Genomic DNA, 23025 nt, shown 5'->3' with positions numbered 1-23025 from the left:
CAGAAAGACCATGCTAATATTGGCGCCTTTGTGTGACCATGAAAATGAGCCCAATGGGTCTCCCTTCCACCAGCACCTTTTCACTGGCATTGCAAAGTGGTTTGCACATCCACTGCCTGTGTAACTGGCCCCCTTTTCCCCCCTCCTCCATTCTGGCCACCAAGGAAGCTGCACCAATGGCTTGCTGTAAGGACCCATCCATCTGCAGTCATTGAGTTCAGGAGGCTGAAGAGGTTTAAATGCTGTATGGAACAGAGGGTTTTGAAGACAATGCTGGGCAAACTGAACAAACCCAGAAACTCACCTCCAGAAACAACAAAGCAAGGAAAATGCTAAACAGAAAACAAAATAAATCACAAAAATAAGAATGAAACAATGGGTTCAAAGTAAAATGCAAGAACACACGTTAAACAGCTACTCTGGTTTAAACCAAACATTACAACAAGGACAGAAACAACCTCCCAGCCTAGGTTTTAATCCTGAAAAAACACAAAACAAAAAGGCTCAAGGATAGAGTTCACCAGGTGGAAAAACAAACTCCACTCAGACAAATTTGTTCACGTTGAGTCCCTTTGGTGGAGCAGAAGACAAACCAGAGAAATCCTGGGAGATTGATGAAGTGAGAGCTACAAACCAAGTGCAGGTAGAACATTGTAATAAAGCACTTGGACTCAGTTGCAAGATAGATGATATCTCAATGCCACTGTAATAATGAGTATATTATTAAAACAGATCCCCAGGACACCATAGAGCTTCACCATCTATCAACCACAAGACAATTTGTGGCTCACATAGCAGCCTATTGCAGGTGAAGACTCCTCTTCAGACCCTCTAAGCAGGCTGAAATGCTAAATAAGCAACCGGTTTCTTATGCCTAGGAAATGACATTTTGCAACTAATGCAATAACTTGAACATTTCCTGAAGGTCAGTTATGAAGAGAGCCTTGAATGGCAAAGGAGAGCAGAACTGGTGGAGATGAACTGCAGGCACAGGAGCATACAAACCATGGGTGCAATGCCAGGAAAAACGCCAGAGGTAGAGGAGCAGATACAACACTACAGAGTATGGAATGGCTTGGAAGGAGGCTTAAGGGAAGATACAGACTCTCAGTCCTTGATGTAGGACTGACAAGGGAAAGAAGCAAAACAGCAAGCACAGCACCTCATTGGTGAGAAGGCAGAATGACCGATATGACTTTCCACCAGACTCAGCCCCAGGACGGCTTTATCACCTTTATGGGAGGAGGACAAGAACACCAGGAACACGAACATCATGACTAAGGGAATGCAAGTCATGGTGCCCTCTGCTAACACCCGAGAGACCTGTTTTGATTGATGCAGGTAGAGAAAATATTGATGTTTTCAGAACATCAAGCCATGCTGTTGATGCCTTGTTGTTACAGAAATTCATTTTCATATGTTATGAAAATAAAATCAAGTTATAAAACTAAAAAATGATTCCTTAGGAGAAAATAAAAATATAAACTGGAAGAGGAGACCCATCTTTGCAGCAGGTCTTTGGTAGCTCAGTCCCAGATTTCACAGCCCCTCCTTACCACTCACTGTGGGGTGCCCAACTTCTACATAGGTTTGCTTTTTTGTGATGGTATTTCCATACACCAAATATCCTGTTCCCAAGTGTGCCCAGCACTTGGATTCATTCTTGGCATGTCCAGCTCTGAATTGCATCAGAGATTTGACCTAACAAGTCTTGCCATCAACATGGCATTTACTCCATCTTCAGGACCTCTGTGCAGCTGAAGAGCATAAGAAATGAAGTAGCAGGGTACATTTGCCTGTCAACCATGGGTCCCATCATCAGCCCTACCATTCTGGATCTAAGGGATAGGTACTGCAAGACTGAAGGCTCTAGCTGCTAAGACCCTTTGGAGTTTGCTGTGGGTGCATTAATGTATTAAGCAAATTGCTTTGGCATGCATTTGTTAAATATCTTTTGGATCATGAGCCAGCAATCCATCCATACACCTATTTCTGCCTCACAAAACACCTGACTTCTCTCTTGCCCTCTCCTCTATGTCATCATCCATTTGGTCATCAACGGATTGACCTTAACACATTTGTTTTTCAGAACAGAGCCCTGCAAGCTTTGGGGACGGACTGGGAAGCACTTCATTGGCACTGAGGCAGAGAAAAGGAGAAGTCACACAGTGACTGTTAGGTGATGTTTCCCATAGAGCATGCACGATGCTGCCATGGTTAGTAGATGTGAAAGCAACCAACTGCACCTTCAGATGTGCTCACTTGTAAAGCCTCATTACCTGCCTGTACAGATGCGGCAGGTGGGGGTCTGGGAAGATACAATGTGAGGAAAATAAGCAGAAATCCATGATTTTGTACTCACTTTCAATTGTGGTCACAAACCTGGCCCTGTGGTATTGAAAGCCAGGTGAAAGTCTGCTGAAAAATCATGGAATAAGGTTATTCTAAAGCTAACAATGTGGTGCAAAATCTTAGCTCCCTTTTCTGCTTTATGAGAACTCTTCACATGCGTTTGATTAATACAGGAAGAAAATAAGCATCATCATCTTGCATTTTAAAATATAACACTACCAGGAAATTCATCAAAGAACAAGAGCAAATATCCTCATTTGACTTCTTTTCAAGACTAGACAGGAAATCATTGTAAGAAAAAGATCATATTTAAACCCAACAAAGAGACACAGAATAAATAGAAGCTGATTAAAGCAGTAATGGCAAAATAAAATGCTAAGAGGAATAAAATAGCCAAATGAATAATATCCTTATCCTTCACATACAATGAACTGGCTTCATTTGGCCTATTGTCTTTGAGTTAAAGTCCCGGTAACAAGGGTCTCAAGAGATTTACCCTGATGGAAAAAACAGGGATCTTGCTGCATTTCAGATGCTTTGCAATAAAATTGAACACAAAATTTCTTTTCCTATGCTTGAGCTTCCCCAGCCTTTGGAGGTCTCCCCTGCAAAAGGGATCTGGGAAACTTCATAAGCTTTCAGTAAAATCTGAGGCACAACCTGGTTTGTTTTTGATGCTGGTTGTCCTGATGCTAAAATTCCAGAAGAATTAAATGAGCTCTTAAGAAGAACATAGCTCTTGGTAAATCCATGCAAGGTAGGCACGTATCAAACTCCAGCCCGTAATCCCACACAGGCAGAACTCTGCACTGACCTCAGCAACATCTGGGACAAGTATTTCCACCAACATAGAATTTTTTTCACATCAGTTTAGATCCATATATATGAAAAAGTGGTCCCCAAGTCAATATTTTTTTTAAGGATTCTGGTATCACAGAGTCCGTGCTCATGTCCACATCCATGCAGAAAAGCCTGACTCTGAAAATGCAAATTGATGTTTCTCGCTACAAACTACTGACTGTTCACATAAGTGATTTTATTCAACCCAGCTCTCTTTCAAACAGTAAAAAGAGCATTCAAGCGTATTTTTCAGTCTGATATTTAGGAGGATGCCTTAACACTTAAATTTTCAAAGCAGAAATTATTGAAAAATAGTTATTATGTGCCATTGAAAAATAGTTATTATGTGTAACATCTCTCCTGTAATTGCAAATCCAAAGTGAACGGATTTGTTAACACTTCACCTGGTGAAATCTATCCTAGGACAGCTTAAAAAAAATCATCTAAAAACCAAGCTATTTATAGTAGGGCAAAAGATGACGCATTACAAAGAAAACCAGACTTAAATACTGAATTAAATACATGGTTAAACAATCAGTTCTGAAGTATTCAGTCCACATAAAGCCCTGTCAGTAACAGATATAAAAGGGCTCACAGAAGACTATGGGATGCTCATGCTGAACAGACACATACTGACACTGAAATACAGAAACCAAACAATATAAAGTTCCCAAGTATCAAAGTCATGCTTACGCAGCTATGGAGATGTTGGCTGCAGACATGGGGCTGACTTCTGCCACCTCCTTGGCCTTTTGCAGGGCGAGCTTTTGATTGGTGGCTTCCTCCATCTCCTCCTCATCCTGGTGCAGAAAACCAAGAGAAATCAGAGCGTGCATCACGCAAGGACAGTGACCAGAGCTCTCCAAGGCACGAGTCATACGTGAACATCACCACTCTGCTGTGAGAACAGTGGAAACTCATTAATATGTCATAATTCCGTAACTTGTAGGGACGCCTGGGTAGGGTCTTGGTGCCAGCCACAGCGGGCTGAGATGAGAAATGCAAGGTTTGGTCAAGTGCTCAATGCATTTTTACCAAGGTTACATCTTCCTTTCAAAGCTTACCTCTCTTGGGTCTCCTCTTAGCACTGGGGAAGGAGACTGGCAGAGCACGGAGAGACCTAACCACAAGTGTGACATTTCTGGGGTGAGGTGAGCCCCATCACTCTAAAGCCTAAGTCCCCATCACTCTTAAGCCTAAGTCCTATTGAAATGCATGAGACAGACTCCTAAATCCTTTATGACTTCTTCCCAGCATGACTTTTCTGAAACAGTAAGTGTAATAAACAGCAGACTTGACTGGTCCTGCTCACACCAGCTTTACTCCAATAGTTCCAATTATTTCAGTTGAATCACTGAAGACTTACAGGGTGACAACAGAAAGGAGGAACCGTATTCAAGCATAGTCTGTAGACTCAAGCACTATAACCATCAGAAAGACGGTTATAATCATGTTTTCTGCATATATCCCAGGTCATGTGGATTTTTAACCTCTGTTGGCACAGCAAGTTCCCTCAGAATGTAACTGTGATTTATTTCCTCCTACCCATTGTAATGGGAAGAGAAACACTGTTCAAATTCAGAATAAAGGGTCTCAGGCAATGAGATGAGGGCAAAAAGCAAAGAAAGAACCTGGTTCATCTTCAGTGGTGGCCTAGGCTAAACTTCCCTTATGCTTTCAAGGCAGTGCAATCAGTAAAATCATGGCAGGATAAACACAGACCCTCTGATGGCAATAGCAGCATCACACATACTCAGGGAATAACCACATGTCACAACGAGAGCAACGACAGGCTCTGCTGTCAAGTTTTATGAAATGCCATAGATCTACTTCTGCTCTTCAGTGGTAATGTTGTGAAAGAGTTATGCTTAAAATAATGAGAGCAGACAGCAAGGCATCTAGCTCTGAAACGGGAAATCATCCAGATTTATCTATCCTGAATACCATATGCATAAACAATTCTACCCGATGTAAAGAGCAGGAAAGGTCTTGATTCTGTGTAAGCACTGCTCAGCAGTAACTGAAACATCCTTGCATGATCAACACTGCAGCAAAAAATCTAAAACAACACCCCACACCAGCTTCTGTAAAGAAAATTGACTCTACCCCAGCCAAAGCCAGCACAAAGGGTAGCTGCAGAACATCAAGCTTTTGAGGAAGAAGACCTGCAATAAGAAGGCTTTTCTGATTTTCTTTTCATTCCACAGGTATGTTCAAGTTGTTTCGTCTCTTGAGGACCCTCTAGCAGTGTTAAAATCACATACATTCAAAGGCTTTTGATTTTTCTTTCTCTGAACCTAAAGCACCAGGTGCAGTTTTATCCATCTCTTTAGAATCTGTAGCTTCTACTCCATTCATCCTGGTTCATCAATAATTCTGCTGGATTCCTTGTCTTGAAGTAAAAGCAGAAAATATCTGCTCTCATTACAAATGTAGCCATCCCTAACTCAGAACAAGCCCACTCTTTAGCAGATGACTGCTTAATAACATTTCTGTAGCTCCTTTCATCCAGAGATTGCAGATCGCTACAAAAGTTAATTAACTTTTTGCCTAATACTTACACTGCCAGGTCCCACTGGGGCACAAGCTCATCTTCTTCTACTTGGAACATACAGGGGTGTGATGGTGTATGACTGAAGCCAGCTCTGAGCTGTGATGGCAACACCCATCCATCCATCCATCCATCCATCCATCCATCCATCCATCCATCCATCCATCCCAGCAACAGCCAGCTGTCACCGTCATCATACAGGGGCAAGTGCATACAAAGACCCTACCTATAAGGACATCTCTGTTTGATGTTTGTTTTCTGTTTTCTAGAGCTCTAAATGCCCATTTCAATCACAGCGTATCGCATGGTAAAACCCTCCTTCAGGGCTACCCATAATGATGCACATAGTTAATACTGACCGTTCGTTATCAAGTTCACCCAATGAATGACACCTCTCCATTGGGGAGAAGGAGGAGGGCTCTTCACACCTGAAGACTCCTGGGCTTGTGCTCACTTCAGTCAGTCCATTATTTCTGGGGATTTCTCAACTTTGTAATATATTTCTATGTAAAATTCACACATCATCCCCACCCCTCATTGCATGGGTTTCTGCTGCTGCCCCAGGGACTGCTGGCAGTGCTCTTAGTACTCTAGGATATTGAGGAAAATAAAGGGTCACTTATGGTGACTTCACATGCCAGTGTAAGGAGGATGGAGAACTGCTGTGTGTCACTGGAGATGATCTGGGAATGTCAGCAGAAAGGATTTTCAAAGCAAACTCTGCGGTGCATTTTTGATTCTACTATGAGTAAGTGAGCAGGAAGAAAACACTGCCAATATATGGAAATAACTACAGGGTACATAGGCATATATATATACCCTGGCATATATATCTTATATGTATAGGCATATATATATGCCTATAAATACCTATGTATCACTTAATTTCTAGTGATCTCTCAGAACTGTCCTGGATCTACCTGGGCTGCCTACATATGGAGATGTGTATATATATATGCCTATATGTATAGGCATATATATAGGCCTGTACATACCCATATATAGAGGCCTATATATATACACATATACCTAATAACTATATATATATATATATAGAACTACATATATATAACATAATAACTATATATATATAGGCTTATATATACAGGCATATATATACAGACATATATATATTTATGTATCTCCATATATAGGCAGCCCAGACAGATTCAGGACAGTTCTGAGGCATCACTAGGAATTAAGTTGACAGAGTTTAAGTCAGTGCTAAGGGGGAGCCAGAACAGAAAGAGCAGGAGAGAGACCTGGGGAGGGAGAGGAGGAGGCTGGAGAGCAGATTATTTAGATACTGAAAGCAAAGAAGGTGATCCTTTCTTTCCCCAAAATGAGTCATTCCAGTGTCTGTTCCAAAACTCACAAGTACTTTGGATGATCAAGCTTAAGTTAAATATAGTTATAACTCTGATAACTTCTGTTACAGGTCACAAGGCCCAGATAAGGCTACTGAGAAACGTTCAAATGCCACGATAAAAGAAGTCCAAATTAGCATCCAGAACTGGAACTGTTGGTTGGAATGTTTCAGTCCTGCCGTTTAGCAGGAAACCTTTCTGTCTTTCTAAACCAGAGGCAGCTGCAAACTGCTTATGGTTTCCCCACATGATATGCAGCACTGATCGCGATTAGTTTTACAACAAAAATGTCAAGAAAGTCTCCTGAGATCAACTGACTCCTGCGTAACTTAATTAGATCTCCGGGCCATTTTGGGGTTTGCATGATCATATTTACTTCGCAATAAATCCCTCATTCTCCAGGTATGCCATCCAATTGAATTACTTCCATCTTTTCCCTCTTCTTTAGAAAGCCCTAGTGTTTTGGGGGGTTCAGAAATAAAGCCAAAAAAACCAAAAGTTTGTTCAAGAAGCTTTATGATTTGGCAATGCTGCAGAATCCATTAATATTTAATTATAGAATCATAGAGTCAACATCAAAAAAGGCAGGTTCCTAACTGTCCCTGTCAGCTCCTGAAATATTCACAAGAAAGCACTTAAAGGATTAAGAAAGAAGTAGGATGAGCTTCATTATCGAAGACCCTTGCAGGGTCCGGCTCTTTCTCTCAGCACATGCAAGGCATGCCCCGAGATCTCCAGAACAGGCTGGGAGGATGCTGCCTCCAGGCTGGAGGTTTCTGGGGGCTTTAGAAAGAATAGAAAGAGCTGAGAAGCAAGTGAAAAACTTCCCAGAGAAAACAGAGTGATTAAACACAGCCCTGAGATGCATTATGAGAGAGGATGGATGCAGAACATGGTCTCAGAGACGTAGGAACATTCACCATACACCTGAGAACCACAAGCCTTCTTGTATGGTCTGTGCTGGGTATCAGCTGTCAGGAAACAAGGCTCAGCTAAAGCCGGAAGCTGAAGCCAGTCACGCAGCTCCACAGTACAAAGGCAGAGCTGGAGCTTTGTTTTGTCTCTCAGCTGCAAAAACATGGATTTTAACAGAGAGGGGTTGGCTGCTTTGGTCTCAACAGCTGGAACGGGGTAGGAAACCCCTAGAAGTCTCCGTGTCCCCGAACTGTGGAGTTGCATTGCGTATCCATAAACTACTGCACTTTTCCACAGCTCTAAAAGAGAAAACATCCTTGCCTGCTGCTGCATAAGCACATGGTTAGTGATCCTCTGAAGGAGTATATAAGCTAAAGCTTGTAAAATACAACTGCTAAAGTGGATATGGTGCTACTTTTGCCACTAACTTATGGGAGAGGGATGGAACTAGATGATCTTTAAGACTCCTTCCAACCCAAACCAGTCTGTGATTCTATGACAGCAGCAGCACAGCAATGGAGCGTGTGGGATTTTATCCACTCAGTGAGAACAAGCTAGAAACGTGCACACAAAATTTAATGCTGCCTCGTAAATACAGCTGAGTATGCCACAATGAGAAATCAAAAGTATGCAATAGTACAAACTGCAGCACTTGCAATCCTTCCTGCTCCATACTGAGGCTAGAAGGTTTTCTCCATAGGGAATGCTCCAATATAAACCTGCACATAAAGTTGTATCGGTCCCATTTCCCTCTCTTGCCAGTACCTGGCTTTCTGCTGGTGCCTTGGATTTCTCCTGCTCCTGGTGAGAGGCAGGAAAATTATACCCTCTTCAGTGAGTATTCACAACAGCCTCTGCAAGTTGTGTTCCAGAGTTGATTAGAGAATGTTAGTTCTTTGATTCATCCCAAAACTCAGCAAGGCATGAAGCATCAGCATGAGACAATCAAAGTAGCAACACGACACTTGCATTACCCCACGTCTAAGCTTCAGGTCAGCCAAAACCCTTTAATTGCTTCACCTCTGCTCTTGAAAACAGCAAATGCTACCAGTGCCTGTGCACCTCCATGCAGCAGCGAGGTGAGCAATGCCCACTGCCCACTCTGTGATAAAACAAAGCTGAAAACATGAAATAATTCAATGAAACAAGCCTGAAATGGAATAAACCTGAACAAGAATAAACCTCCAGGTCCTTCTCTGCAACCCAAACTGGTTAACAGAGACACCACATTAACAGGCTCTAGAGGACATCTCAGGGTGCCTGGAAGGGTTGGCAATGTGCGTTTTAGATCAGCAACTGCGGTCTGAGTTTGAAGAAATAGAAATCTCATACATACCTTGGTCAGCTCTTGGGCATTTGCCAGATTGTCCACAGCAATAGCCAAGAAGACATTCAGGAGAGTATCTTTGGGGGAGCAACTAAGGAAAACACCTTCACACAGCAGATACAGTAAACCATTCCCCTGCTGCTGCCACTACCCTTGTTTTCCCACTTATAACCATCAGTATATTACACATTGGCCCCTTGCACCACTGCTTTGTCTTCATCTCTAATCCACCTCCTTCTCCTGGGAGACAGCTCTGCAGGACAGTGGGTGCTAGACACCCATTTGTCTCTTTCCCAGCACATATCCCTGATGAGGATACACACAGGGGCTTTATAACACTAGAGGTGCCACTGGTATGAGACCATGTGGTGGTCTTGGAGACAGAAGTGACCCTTATTTTCATTCCAGAAAATCCACACCTCTGGTCCTGCCCATAGACAGACAGACACACACAGGATTTCACCTTCAGTTTTCCCCTCTTGTTTCAAAGAACAACCAGTAGAGCTCCTGGAAATCAGTCGTTTTAAAGCCAACATTTGCATAATATATACATACAGCTATATAAAGGCGTAGGGTACCATGATAAAGTTAAGCTCAGATCACTGCTGCATTTCATACTGGGCGGGAGGACCCGTCATGACTTATCACACTGAAGTCGATATCACAATTAGGCCTCCACAGACATCCTCTATCCTCAGTGCTGCAGCAGCCCACACAGCACAACTACAGAAGAGCCTGTTAGAAGGACATCCAGCTCAAGTTAATGAGTTCTGCTGAGAAACAGGCCATTAGCCCAGACCAAATTGCATGTAGCCCAGTTAAAGAACCACAGTGTTACTCTAGCTTGGTTCTCTCTGCAGAATACTGCATTATATCACTAAGACGTAACATTGCTCACACTATTTATTCATATTCTACTTTGATTTTTCCATCTAATGATTTCAGCTGTTACTTGTCTCTTCATATATTTTGTTGTTATTCCAGCAATGTGTCTGCAAACCAGCACCAAAACAATTGTAAATCAGATACCTCTGCATGTGAAAGGAGAGCAAGCAAAGCAAAACTAAGTCTAAACTGCTTTCCAAGAAGAAAATGAAGGCTTTGAACAATCTGCTCTAGTGGGAGGTGTCCCTTCCCATAGCAGGGTGCTGGAACTGGATAAGCCTTAAGGTCAGTTCCAACCCAAACCAGACTGGAATTCTATGATCTTGCTTTTGCACATTACCCGGGGACAGAAGAGTCACTCCATAGCTATGTAACACTATGATTGCTCCTCTAAATATGAATGCACATGAGAATGAGGTTGATTTCACGAGTATTTCCCCAAAGGCTTCAAGAGTGATGAGCCGCTGCAGTGTTTGCATTGCGCTGTCCTCACCAGAGCCAAATCCCAGTCAGGGACCAGTTACAGGTTCCTGTAAACTGAGCTAAAGGGCTGCAGCAGTTTTACATAATTAACCCAGTTATTTCCTACTGGTTTAATGTGCCCCCTGTTTTGGACCTGAGTTGGAAGCAATGTCCAAAGCAAGGCTGCAGGGAAGGCAGGACAGTGGGATGAGGTTGGTGTGCAGGGGGGAGCCAGGCAATGGCTCCATGAGGGGGGGTGTGAGCTCTCAGGCTTCTATCAAACCTGCAGTGAGACACTGGGAAAGCTTGGCCTCGGTGCCCCTCTGCTTTCCATCTCCCAGAAGGATGCCTGGAGGAGGCACCTGCGGTTTCCCTACAAGCAGAAGTGCAAGGCTGATTCACTGGCTGCAATTACCTCTGCTGAACAGGAGCCTGCCCAGCTCCATGTTCCAGCTCCATGCTCCAGCTGATCCCCCTGCTCTAGAAGACTCCAAAGCAGCAAGCTGGCTGCAGAGCCATTACTCCACATTGGCATAGCACCAGGAGACTTCCTAGGGCAGCCAGGGACCAAAGCTGGCCCAAAGAATCAGCTCAAAGCCTCCTTGTTTCCCTCTCAAGAGTTTTATCAAACATAATTCATCCAAGACTTCAGAACTAGATACTCACGTCTTCAATTCCCATTGAGATGAGTGTCTCCAGAGCCTGAATGCCTATCAAAACTGAAGCCTCTGCTTGTGACAGTAGGAAGCAGGAGTTGTGTTTAATCTCTTAGGATGCATCTGCATCCTGACTGCCAAACCATTCAGGGAATGTGACACAGAGTTTCTCTGGGAAAAGGCCAGGTCATCCATCATGTTTTTTCCATGTCATATAAAATGGGAAGGAGGTTTTTATCGTGTGAAGACAATTCCTCTGGGACAGAGGTTTACAATGTGATGCCCATCAATTGCTCCTTCCTCCATTCCAGCAGGAGAGCAGGGTGGGAGGACCTCAATCCCAGTGAAACCAGCAGACAAAGAGCAAGAAAAAGGGAAAGATGATGCTGAAATTATCACTTTCCTCCTGCACTGAAATCAGAGCTCCATCAAATTTCATTTGCAGAGGTACCCATTTCCCCATTTCCTTTTAACCAAGAGCTGGGAAGAGGAACCTGTCACTTGTGGGCTTGGGGTGCAGGCAGGAGGCTGAGGTACCACTGACCATGGCAACACTGTTTGGGTCTTTTCCTCTGGGATGCTTCCAAGAAGTTGGAAATACTTCCAAGTCTCCTGTTCTGGGAAGAATAAATGTCTCAGTAATAAAACTGTTTTCCTACCCTGCCTGCACACACAAACACATGCTGAAAATGTCTCCTGTAACATGATTGACCACTGGAAATAGAATTCATTCATTGTTTTAACAGATCAGGCTGGTTTGACCCATCCCCTAACAGACTTGGGTGTTTCTGCCCCCAAAAAGGTCCCTTGGTCCTTTCTGCAGAGCCTGGGGATTCCCAAACATTCCCCAAACTCCAGCCTCTGGTCCAGGCTGGATAACCTGGGTAGACCCATGGACCTCTCTGCCCAGCTGAGCCCAGTAGAGCTCCCCTGCATGGCAGCTAAGGGCAAGGACAGCATGAGAAAGGCATTTGCTGCTTTCTATTTCAGGATCCTTGGTAGGTTTATGTAGTTTGGGGTTTTTTCCTCAACAGATGCATCCATTTATCAATTAAGTGGAACACCGTGAATACAAGCAGTGTCATTTCCTAGAAAATCAGCCAAATCCTGCTGTTACTCTCATCATACTACTTCCATTAAACCACTTCAGACAGAGAGGTCTGGCTTCACACAGACTCTCTGACACTGGAAACATAACGTGAGAGTCTTTTGACTTAGAAAAACAAAGTTTCTGCATCTTTTCCTTACAGTTGTCCCTTGAAAATACAAATGGATTCCAAGAAACAACTGAGAAGCAGGGGAAGCTGGCACCTGCACTCCTTTATTCCGCATAAAGAACACTCACAGTGCCCCGAGCAGCTCTGAGAAAGGAAAGGAATCCCTTGTGTTTAAAAGAGCAGGTTTTGCAAGCGAAACCAACACCACCAATGCCAATTCTCCAGCAACATTTCATAGAATTGTAGAATCATAGAACAGTTTGGGTTGAAAAGGACCTTAAGATCATCCAGTTCCAACCCCCATGCCATGGGCAGGGACACCTCACACTAAACCATGGCACCCAAGGCTCTGTCCAACCTGGCCTTGAACACCAACAGGGATGGAGCATTCACAACCTCCCTGGGCAACCCATTCCAGTGCCTCACCACCCTCACAGGAAAGAATTTCTTCCTTATATCCAATCTAAACTTCCCCTGTTTAAGTTTTAACTCGTTACCCCTTGTCCTATCACTACAGTCCCTAATGAAGAGTCCCTCCCCAGCATCCTTATAGCCCCCCTTCATACACTGGAAGCTGCTATGAGGTCTCCACGCAGCCTTCTCTTCTCCAGGCTGAACAGCCCCAACTTTCTCAGCCTGTCTTCATACAGGAGGTGCTCCAGTCCCTGATCATCCTCGTGGCCACCTCTGGACTTTTTCCAACAGTTCCATGTCCTTTGTATGTTGAGGCCCCCAGAACTGCACACAATGCTCCAGATGAGGTCTCATGAGAACGGAGCAGAGGGGCAGGATCACCTCCTTCGACCTGCTGGCCACGTTCCTTTTGATGCACCCCAGGATATGGTTGGTATTTGATGCAGTTTGCCTAAACCCTTAAATATGGTCTCACCGATGCTCAAAAACTGAAAGCAAAACTCTCCATACAGAGGAGCCAAAGTGCCTTTTGCTGATCAGCATCTGTAAAGGCTTGGACTGATTTAAACAGTAGTGATACAAGAAAATAAAACCCAAATGTCCCGCTTAAGGAATTCAGCTGCAGTGGATGCTGTGTGGGGAGGGCTGGTGGCAAATTCACAGCTGAGAAAATAAAGTTGCATTAAAAAAGGACATTATTAAAGCTTCTCGGAGGGAGTTCTTTAAAGGCAGAGTGGGAAGAACTTTGTGAAGCACCACGTTAGAGCAGAAAAAACACTTCACATTGATCTATATTCAGCAGCTTGGACTGACCTCTCTATGCTGTCCGCTGGGCTGTGGGACTCTCCTTGGGAAGGTGATCCCGAGGCTCAGACCTGTACCTCACCCTGTACCCCTGCCTGTCCTTAACGTGGCTGCAGCACTGCGGCATCATTGACATTAATGAGCATTTCCCTTCCTGCACAAATGCAGGACTGCTCTTTTCTGGCAAACTAAACTTGATTTTCAGATGCTCCTGGTTATGTTTTGATAGTTAATGACAACTTAAGTCCCTGGCAAGTCACATGGTTCAGCCTTCCCTCAGAGATAAATGACTGCCTGCTGCTTGCTCTCAGCATCAAAACTGTTGCTAGCGAAAAGCAGGGGTAGCACTGACCTCACTGAAACACTGTCTGAAATATCAGTACGAGCATAAACAGACCACGAAAAGATTTAACCCCTCATCCTCCACCACACACCCCAGCCTCAGCTCTCCCCTCCTGCCCATGGTGCCTAAAGGCAAAATGGTCTGCATGTGATGCAGAAAGGCTTGTACAAACCCTCTGTGAAAGCAGCTGATGTTAAGTTCCGGGCCCATCACTACAAGAGAGACATTGAGGTGCTGGAGCAGGGCCAGAGAAGGGCAATGGAGCTGGTGCAGGGCCTGGAGCACAAGTGTGATGGGGAACGGCTGAGGGACCTGGGGGGTTCAGTGTGGGGAAGAGAAGGCTCAGGGGGGACCTGATGGCTGCCTACAAGTGCCTGACAGGAGGATGGAGCCAGGAGGGGCTGGGCTCTGCTCCCAAGGAACAAGGGATGGGACAAGAGGAAACGGCCTCAAGCTGCCCCAGGGCAGGTTTAGATGGAGCTGAGGAACAATTCCTGCCCCAGAGGGTGCTCAGGCATTGGAACAGGCTGCCCAGGGCAGGGCTGCAGTCACCGTCCCTGCAAGTGTTTACAGCCCATGGAGACGAGGCCTCAGTGCCATGGGTCAGTGGTGGCCTTGGCAGTGCTGGGAACGAGTGGAGTGGATGAGCTTAAAGGGCTTTTCCAACCCGGTTGGTTCTGTGATTCTATTCTATGCTCTCAGACTAAGTTTCCACAGAGACAATCTGGGCCAGGTCTCCAATTCTCAAACAGGGATGTAAATCACCATAGAAATTAATAGATCTGCTTTAGGTTTATAACTCTGATCACTAGAAGCTGGTGAAGGCCTTCTTCCAGGACATTATAAAAGGGTTTCTGAGTGCTGTTTACTGTCAGCCAGATTTCCCCTTTCTGTGTTTGCATAAAGTCACCTGCAGCAAACTTATCCCCGTCAGCAGGACTCAGAGAATTAAAGCATCGCACCTGACACATCCTCCTTGCTCAGCACACAGGAGCTGAGGTAAAGATATGCCACAGTGTGTGACTGCGGGCAAGGGGGATGAGAGGGGCACTGGTGATGGTCCCAGGGAAGCAGCCAGGAAAGTCTCCCCCTGGATTGTCTCAGCATCAGGACAGCAGAAACACAGAATCTCAGCCTGGTTTGGGTTGAAGGGACCTTAAAGCTCATCCAGCTCCAACCCCTGCCACGGGCAGGGACACCTTCCACTAGAGCAGCTTGCTCCAAGCCCCTGTGTCCAACCTGGCCTTGAACACTGCCAGGGATGGGGCAGCCACAGCTTCTCTGGGCACCCTGTGCCAGCGCCTCAGCACCCTCACAGGGAAGAGCTTCTGCCTAAGAGCTCATCTCAGCCTCCCCTCTGGCAGGTTAAAGCCATTCCCCTTGGCCTGTCCCTACAGGCCCTTGTCCCAAGCCCCTCTCCAGCTTTCCTGCAGCCCCTTTAGGTACTGGAAAAGGAAGGGAAAGCAAGACAGCTGCTGTCTGCCAGGAAGGTGTTTAGGGGGAACGTGGGTAAGGTTCTGAATCACCACTCTGCCAGGGCAAGCAGAGGAAATACCAAATTCATGGCAGTGGCAATAGGTGAACCAGGTCCTTACTCCCTCCTCTTGAGCATCCCCTGCTCTTTCCCTTTTTTAATGAAAACTAAAGGATAAGCATGATCCCCTTTCTGAATTAAAGGTGCAAGAAGGGAATTCTATCCTGTTCCTCAAAAGTGCTGGATCTTAGCTGCTCTGAGGTAAGTGTCTCTCTCAGCTCTGCTGTCAAGCCTGATTATAGCTTAATCTCATTTTCAAATGCCAAGCCCTGAGGATTTAGAGATCTCCCTCCCTCCCAGCTCTCCATTGACCCACTTTTCCAAAGCCCTGTGTTTCTGAAGGGGGCACGAGGCGGATGTCTGAGCAGAGCTGTGGAGCCAGCCCCAGCATCACATCTGCTCCGGCTCTGACAGCGCACACTAATGGGATAAATCCCTCAGAGACACGCTTGTGTGACAGGCACGGCTCGCACTCTGTCTGCTCCGCTGCTCCCTGCCTCCGTTCTCATGCTAATAGAGAGATTTCAGGCGAAAGAGAGGTCTGGAGCTCTGCCATGCACTCCATGGGCACTGATGTCTCATCTCATCTTGTCCACCCACTGAAGGGGTCGATAACAGCTCTACATCTTCAGCATAAGTATTGCCCCCCATGTACACTTCCCTTTCTCCTAGGTACTCAGCCAACGCCACCACCCAAACAGGGCTCCTAAGAAAAGATGAATGCTGGGATTGCCACTAACAAGGTTCACACTGCTGGGAATCCCTCCACAGAGCAGCACTGCTTAGCGTTCTTATCCCTATTTCACAGAACAAACAAACCAGCCAGGCTGCCTCACATACACAACAGGTTTTAAGGTTCCATTTTTAAGGATGCTCTGATTCAACACAGCTTGTCACTGCAGCCAGAAAACATCTTACACCAACAATTCTGTACTATTTAATGTGAGCAATGCTATGCAACATTGACCCGCTCGCAGCCTCCATCATGAGACAGGAACTGAGCCATCACAATCGCTGAGCTCTCCTGGCTCTCCTTATACTCAGCCTCAGATCAAAGAAACCCTGCTCATTTTGGCATAAAACACAGCCTCCCTTTCCAAATTCCATCTCTGACTGATAAATTCTTGCCTCGTTAGGCCTCTCTGGAGACACAACACACGTCAGAGTGCTGCTGGTCCCAGAAGACAGCCTGGGACATTTTTGTCCCAGTTTCCTCTTGCCCTCAAGAGATTTTCATGACTAAGCAGAACAGAACGTCTTCAGACACTTCATGTGTCAGTTCCTGGAGCACAACCAAATACAGAGCTCAGAAACCAAGACCTGGACTTAAGTTTTTAGCATTACGTGGAGACAAGAGAATTTCAGGAGTTTGGAAGAACACAACTGGTTAAGCTGCTGTATGTAGACAGAGGCTCCAAGAGATTGGAGCCTGATTTACACACCAAACCAACTTCAGCTCTTCCTTCTGCTGACCTAGTGCAAACCTTCTTGGAAGGTTATTCAAGCTGCACAGGTCCTGCTCTGACTGGACTTCTATCAATTTTCCTGCAACATAAATTAACTCATAATAGGACAATCTTTAGGTAAACCACGAAAAATGAAATGAATGAAGACTACGCTCACATTGCCATCAGCAAAGTGACACCAACCTGGGCAACTTACCTGTGCCTTTTACCCTGTAGACAGCAAACTTACAGCAATCATTTGGGTTTAAAAAGTGTGATGGTGTGAGAATTCAAACAAAACTAGGTATTTCTAGCACCCCATGAAGGGTGTATGGCCCACTGTGCCTTTAACACAAGACAATGTGTAAGGATACAGTTACCAAACAACGTGAGGACGATGAAGTAAATGGAGGAGAACATCCCCGAGCGAACGCCACCCTGTGACTCTATCCCGTGGTACATCACAGCATTCCAGTCTTCCCCTGTCAGGATCTGCACAGCAAAAGTCGAAAGAGAAGAAATGGTGAGTCAAAGGAAAGACAAAGCCAGGAAGGTTTGGGGGAACTGAACTAAGCAGCTTGATGCAATGCAGGACTGGTCTCTAGGTGGAAAATGGATGAGCGTTAGTGTGGTAGGCTGCACTGTTGGACATCAAACTCCAGCCCTGGATGGCTTCACCCCAGGGTGGATGCAGCTTTCTCCTCTGGCACGAGCTAAGGAGGAGGGAGGATCACTGGTGAGGGACTCCCATTGTCCCATTCCTTCCTGCTCTTGATTATGTGCCTGCTACCCTCCTGCAACCTCAGGCTCTCATGCACAACACTTCAACTCCAGCAAGATTTGCCCGCTCTCCATTTTTAAGTCATGTGGAGATACCAGGTTTCAACAGCTCCGAGCCAGCATCTCCCCCACAGGCCTTCAAAACCTCTGACCTGAGTGGAAACTCTGCCAGTATCAACTCCTTTCATTGACTTCATACAGCAAGGGTTTGCTCAGCTCCTGCAGCTCTCTTCCACTATTCCTCTGTTCCTCAGGGCTGCAGACAGCCCTGGTACACACATGAACATTACTGCAAGTGCCATTCACTGGGCAGCACAACCACTGCCAGGAGGTTGCACCACAATGGATTCTAATCCAGGTTTGCTGCTTGCTCAGGCCAGAGGGACCCTTCAGCCACCCAGATGGCCACAAAGAAACCCTTAAGCAGAAGCAATAACCAATGTGCATGAGTGAGGATAAACGAGGGTAGCTTGAAGGGGACTCTGATCCTCCTCTGTGTTCACCTTGTATAGAGGTGAGCACAGCCTGTCTCTGCAGAGCTGTCCTGGCTGCAGGCTCTGCACACTGACCTGAGGCTAATGAGCAAACACATGAATAATAGCAAAACTAATCAGAACAAGTGAAAACACCTAAGACTCAAATCACTGCCATGGCACATGCTAATCTTGCACCATCTGAGTCCCCTGCCGTTCCTGGTCTTCACCAATGTGGTGAAGCAACATTTTGGGCACATCAACACTTCATCAACCTGCCATGGCAGAGTCAAGGGTAGTCACTTTCAGTATATCGTAAGATGCCTATTGGGATGTGAAGCTCAAATTCCTAAATAGAAAGTTGTCTTTATATTTAGTAGAAGAAAATAAAATGAGAACCAAAAAAAGCCCAAAGCATGATGCATGCTGTAGTAACCAAGCCCCACGTGCATGCAGCACACTCAAAACAATTACACATTCTGGACTAGTCATCATCTGCTGACAGAGAGAAAAACTCTTGCTGCAGGGTTGGTGCTGATGGCTGCAATAGGCTGTGAGTAAATCTATACAAGGACATACAGTGCATACACCAACTTGTATCCTAAATGCAAAATCTGGCCTCAAATAACTCAGGACACAGTTCAGAGCCCGAGCCTAACCCATATCATTAGAACTACTCTGGATTTACATCAGAGAATAGGAACCAGAGCACTGGGCTTTCAACTCTGGCACTCAATTATGCAAAGCACTGTTCACAAACTTGCATTCACATCATTTCCATGAATCCTCAATTGTTCCTGCTTTTTGTGAATAACCATAAAGTGATTTCTATTCACACAAACATTCATGGAAAAAGAAAGCAGGGGCAATGTTTCTATGCCCTGCAGAAGACCAGGACTTGCAGGTATCACAAACTACAACTTCACATAAGCAAGTCCAGCTGGTTAGTTTATTTGTCACTCTGCAAAAGTCTGCCTGGGCAAAGATGAGGATGCTCTGGTGCCCTGGCAAGAGGACAGACACTTTGACCTGGTGTCCTTCCCACTGCTCGTGCTGTCAGCCATCAGCTGGAGGAATTACTTAAGCCATTAGGTAGCAACCCTCAAGGATCAGAACACATGCAGTAGGTAAAAGCCTTTCTGCTCTATAAAGTCTCTGCTTATGGATGCTATAAGAACTTCTTGCTATAGTAGAGAAAGGATAACATTGCAAAAGGAGAGGAGTAAGCAAAGAGGACTTTGGAGTGAGATGAAACCCAAACATTTTGTTTTTCCCTGGCCTTAAAACTGCTTTTGGCTACCCCAAATGAACATTCTGTGGAGTGCCTGTCATCATTTAACACTTAGGCTTAGCTGAGGAGCCACCAGGTGATGGAATAAAAACAACTGTCAAGAGCTGCTGTGAAACCTTAATGGGCTAATGAGCACATTAACAGTGGGAGACACTCAGCTGTGGAGGAATCATGCTGCACCATTCCAAAGGGCTGTCCTCAAAGAGAGATGCTTTCCTGAGGAAGGGCCTGAGTAAAAGGAAAATCAGTATCAGACCTCTCGGGCAGGCCAGTGAGACCAGCCGGAGCACTCAGACATCCAACCGAAGCCAGCTCTGCATCCCAAACCTCAGCAGGGCACCCATCAGCAGAGCTGAGGCTTGGTCCCATCCTGCCACTGTGACTCCTTACCTCCAGTGGTCACCAGTGCTCTGCCTCTTAGCAGCCAGCAGCATGTGATTACTCACATGGCAGCTCTGAGGGAGGAGAGCATGTATAGTTAACACACCTCCTGATTTTTAGTCTCTGCACTTACAGGTATTGTACACACTTCCAACTCGATTGCTGGAATAGGGAGATGCAACTAGTTAGTTTTCATGTGTATATACATCATCATAGAATGGTTTGTGTTGGAAGGGACCTTAAAGCTCCTCCAGCTCCAACCCCTGCCACGGCCAGGGACACCTTCCACTAGAGCAGCTTGCTCCAAGCCCCTGTGTCCAACCTGGCCTTGAACACTGCCAGGGATGGGGCAGCCACAGCTTCTCTGGGCACCCTGTGCCAGCGCCTCAGCACCCTCACAGGGAAGAGCTTCTGCCTAAGAGCTCACCTCAGTCTCCCCTCTGGCAGGTTAAAGCCATTCCCCTTGGCCTGGCCCTACAGACCCTTAGCCAAAGCCCCTCTCCAGGTTTCTTGTAGCTCCCTTCAGGCACTGGAGCTGCTCTAAGGTCTCCTCAGAGCTTTCTCTTCTCCAGGCTGAACAAACCCAGCTCTCTCAGCCTAGAAACAAACTATAGTTTGCATTTGTATTTTGTCTATACACAACTTGGCATTCAGCTCACAGAGACTTTCTTGGGAGCCAGGAGCTGCAGAAAAACATGTAATGCTCTTCAAAGGGCATTTAGGGAGAGCTGTGCTCAGCTGCACCCAGCACTGAGCTCAGCCAACTCCAGGTGACAAAAATACCTGGAGACGCGTGACAGGGGACTGCGACCCAGCCAGATCTGCTGAGATCAACAGGGCTATGGCAGGCTGCAGAACACTTTAAACCTTCTTCCCAAACAAAGACTCTCCAAAGGGGTTAGGAACAGACAGGTTGAACAAACATAATAAAGCCTGATACAACGCATCAAATGCATTCACTGAACGATGCTAGTCTGCTCATTAGAGCAGCAACCGAAGAAGCCTGCGTTACTTCTTGCCCGAGTTTATGAAGACAAGGTTAGAAGAGAATCCAAAGCCCACATTGAAGAAACGTTATTTGCAATTCAGTGGAGAAGGGGGTTGGACTGGGAGCAGAGGTTATCAAAAAGCCTCAGTGAGGCTGCTCTGAGCTTATTCAGTGCTGACGGGTTTTGCCGGTTTCAGTTCATAGCTCTACTATACAAATGTCATCAAACGAACAGTGTTTTCCCTCATCCCACAGCCACTGCATTACAGGGGTGTTTGCCTCAGGGATAGAAAGGAAATATTTCAGCTAAGTACTCTCAACAGTATTGCTCTAGTCCCAGAAGCAAACTAAACCACGAACACTTCCACAGGCTCGTATCTGGAGCCTGACTCAGGCTCAGGTCTGGCTTTGTGGCAATACCTTTACATTTCTGTAAGCCCTTCTTTGATGAGTACCAAAAATACTATGCAAATACTAATCTACCATGATTTGCAATATCCTGCAAGGTAAATACTACCAAACCTGCTTCACATCTGGAGAGAAGCAATACCCATATGAAGGTCATTGTGGTCATAGGACACATTTTCTTTTAGAGTCTTTTTCTGGTTTAATCGAAATATTTTCATCAATTCCTTGCTTCCCTCCTTTTTCCTCCCTCTTTTAGGGACATGACACTGAAATACATAATCCAAGCCTTGCTGAGACCTATGAAAGTTTGGATCAAAGTCAAGTCCACATCAAGAATAGGCCAATGCTATAAATGCCAGGCAGTCTTCCATAGAGCTGTGAATGTTACCTGCACATGGAGCAGGGTGCAGCACCCTCAGATCTCTGCTTGAAACACCTGAAATAACTGGTTTAATACAGGCATGCAGAGAACAGCTGCAAAATTAGGCTCTTAAATCTGCGTAGTGCTGCTGCCAGAGCTGCAGACTTCCTCCTGCCATCACACAAACTTGCCCAAGGCTGATGCCTCTTTCTGAGCTTCCCCATTGACTGTGATTCTTACCCAGCATTATCTTATCTTGAGCTGTTACAGTGCAAAATGCTCCCTCACTGCCTGGAGCTGGCTCAGGCCTCTCTCCTCGTATTATGGTAACCACAGGAGAAAGGGAAACAGGTCAACCACTGTCTGGGATTGCAGAAAGGACATTGATGCAGCAGGGCACATGCAAGTGCTGCCATCCCACCATGCAGCCCCAGGCAGGGGCCTCAGAAGAAGGCATGGGCACAAACAGACTTTAAGCCAGGCTCAGAAATATCTATTTAACCAAATGCCTATTTTGTTCCAGTTCTCTTTAATTCACCATAAGCAGAAAGAGATGCCCAGGAATTCATTTTCTCCCAGGACAAGGTACGGCTTTACCTGGAATACTGTGAGGATGGCAGCAGGGAAGGTATCAAAATTCGTGGTTGGTGTTTCATCTTGGAAATTGAATCTAGAAAGAAGAAATAAACCCAAAAGCAGTAAGGGACAAGCAGGTCTCATAATACCCTGTAAACTGAGTCAGGGAGCAACATTTGTTCCACCTGGCAATAACACCCCAGGCAATCACAGAGGGGAACATCTCTGATACGTTCTGAGGCGGCATCTCTGAGATGATGCTTAACAAAACTATTAGCAGAAACTCAATTTCATTGCTGAAGAATGCTTTGACATTCATTTTCACCCACAATTAAAAGGAACAAGAGAAATCTCAAAGGATTTTGCAGAACGAATCACTCCAAGAGGTTTTTTTGCTTCCAGTGTGGAACTCAAACCTGAAATTGTCCTTTTAGCAGATTATTTCATTTTAATATTTTAAAGATAAAACAGTAAATGTCTGGAAAAACAAACATACAACAAACATTTTCTCATTTCAAAATCCATGCTGCAGCTCAAATGGTAATATTTTGATATGTCTTGTTGCAAAATTCATCACAAGCAACATTTCTAATGAGAAAAAATCAGCTTCAGCAGAATTGTGTTTTCCAGCACAAAATATTCCAAGTGAATAAAC

General features: G+C 45.3%; 1 protein-coding gene across 13 annotated transcripts in view; it reads right to left on the bottom strand.

The window, feature by feature from the left end:
• CACNA1B (calcium voltage-gated channel subunit alpha1 B) overlaps positions 1-23025 on the bottom strand; it is a 297887-nt gene that overhangs the window by 94955 nt on the left and 179907 nt on the right. For all 13 annotated transcript variants that reach the window (XM_057407342.1, XM_057407353.1, XM_057407354.1 and 10 more), the window contains 4 exons: positions 22392-22464; positions 17487-17604; positions 9362-9429; positions 3886-3992 (listed from right to left, as the gene is read on the bottom strand). In XM_057407342.1, coding sequence (XP_057263325.1) covers positions 3886-3992; positions 9362-9429; positions 17487-17604; positions 22392-22464 — 366 coding nt within the window. The remainder of the gene's footprint in view (positions 1-3885; positions 3993-9361; positions 9430-17486; positions 17605-22391; positions 22465-23025) is intronic.

This window comes from Pezoporus wallicus, unplaced genomic scaffold, assembly GCF_028554395.1.
Source record: "Pezoporus wallicus isolate ANWC-B61680 ecotype Strahan unplaced genomic scaffold, APGP_CSIRO_Pwel_v1 contig_8234, whole genome shotgun sequence".
Lineage (NCBI taxonomy): Eukaryota > Metazoa > Chordata > Aves > Psittaciformes > Psittacidae > Pezoporus > Pezoporus wallicus.
This window is presented reverse-complemented; position numbering and strand designations above follow the sequence as displayed.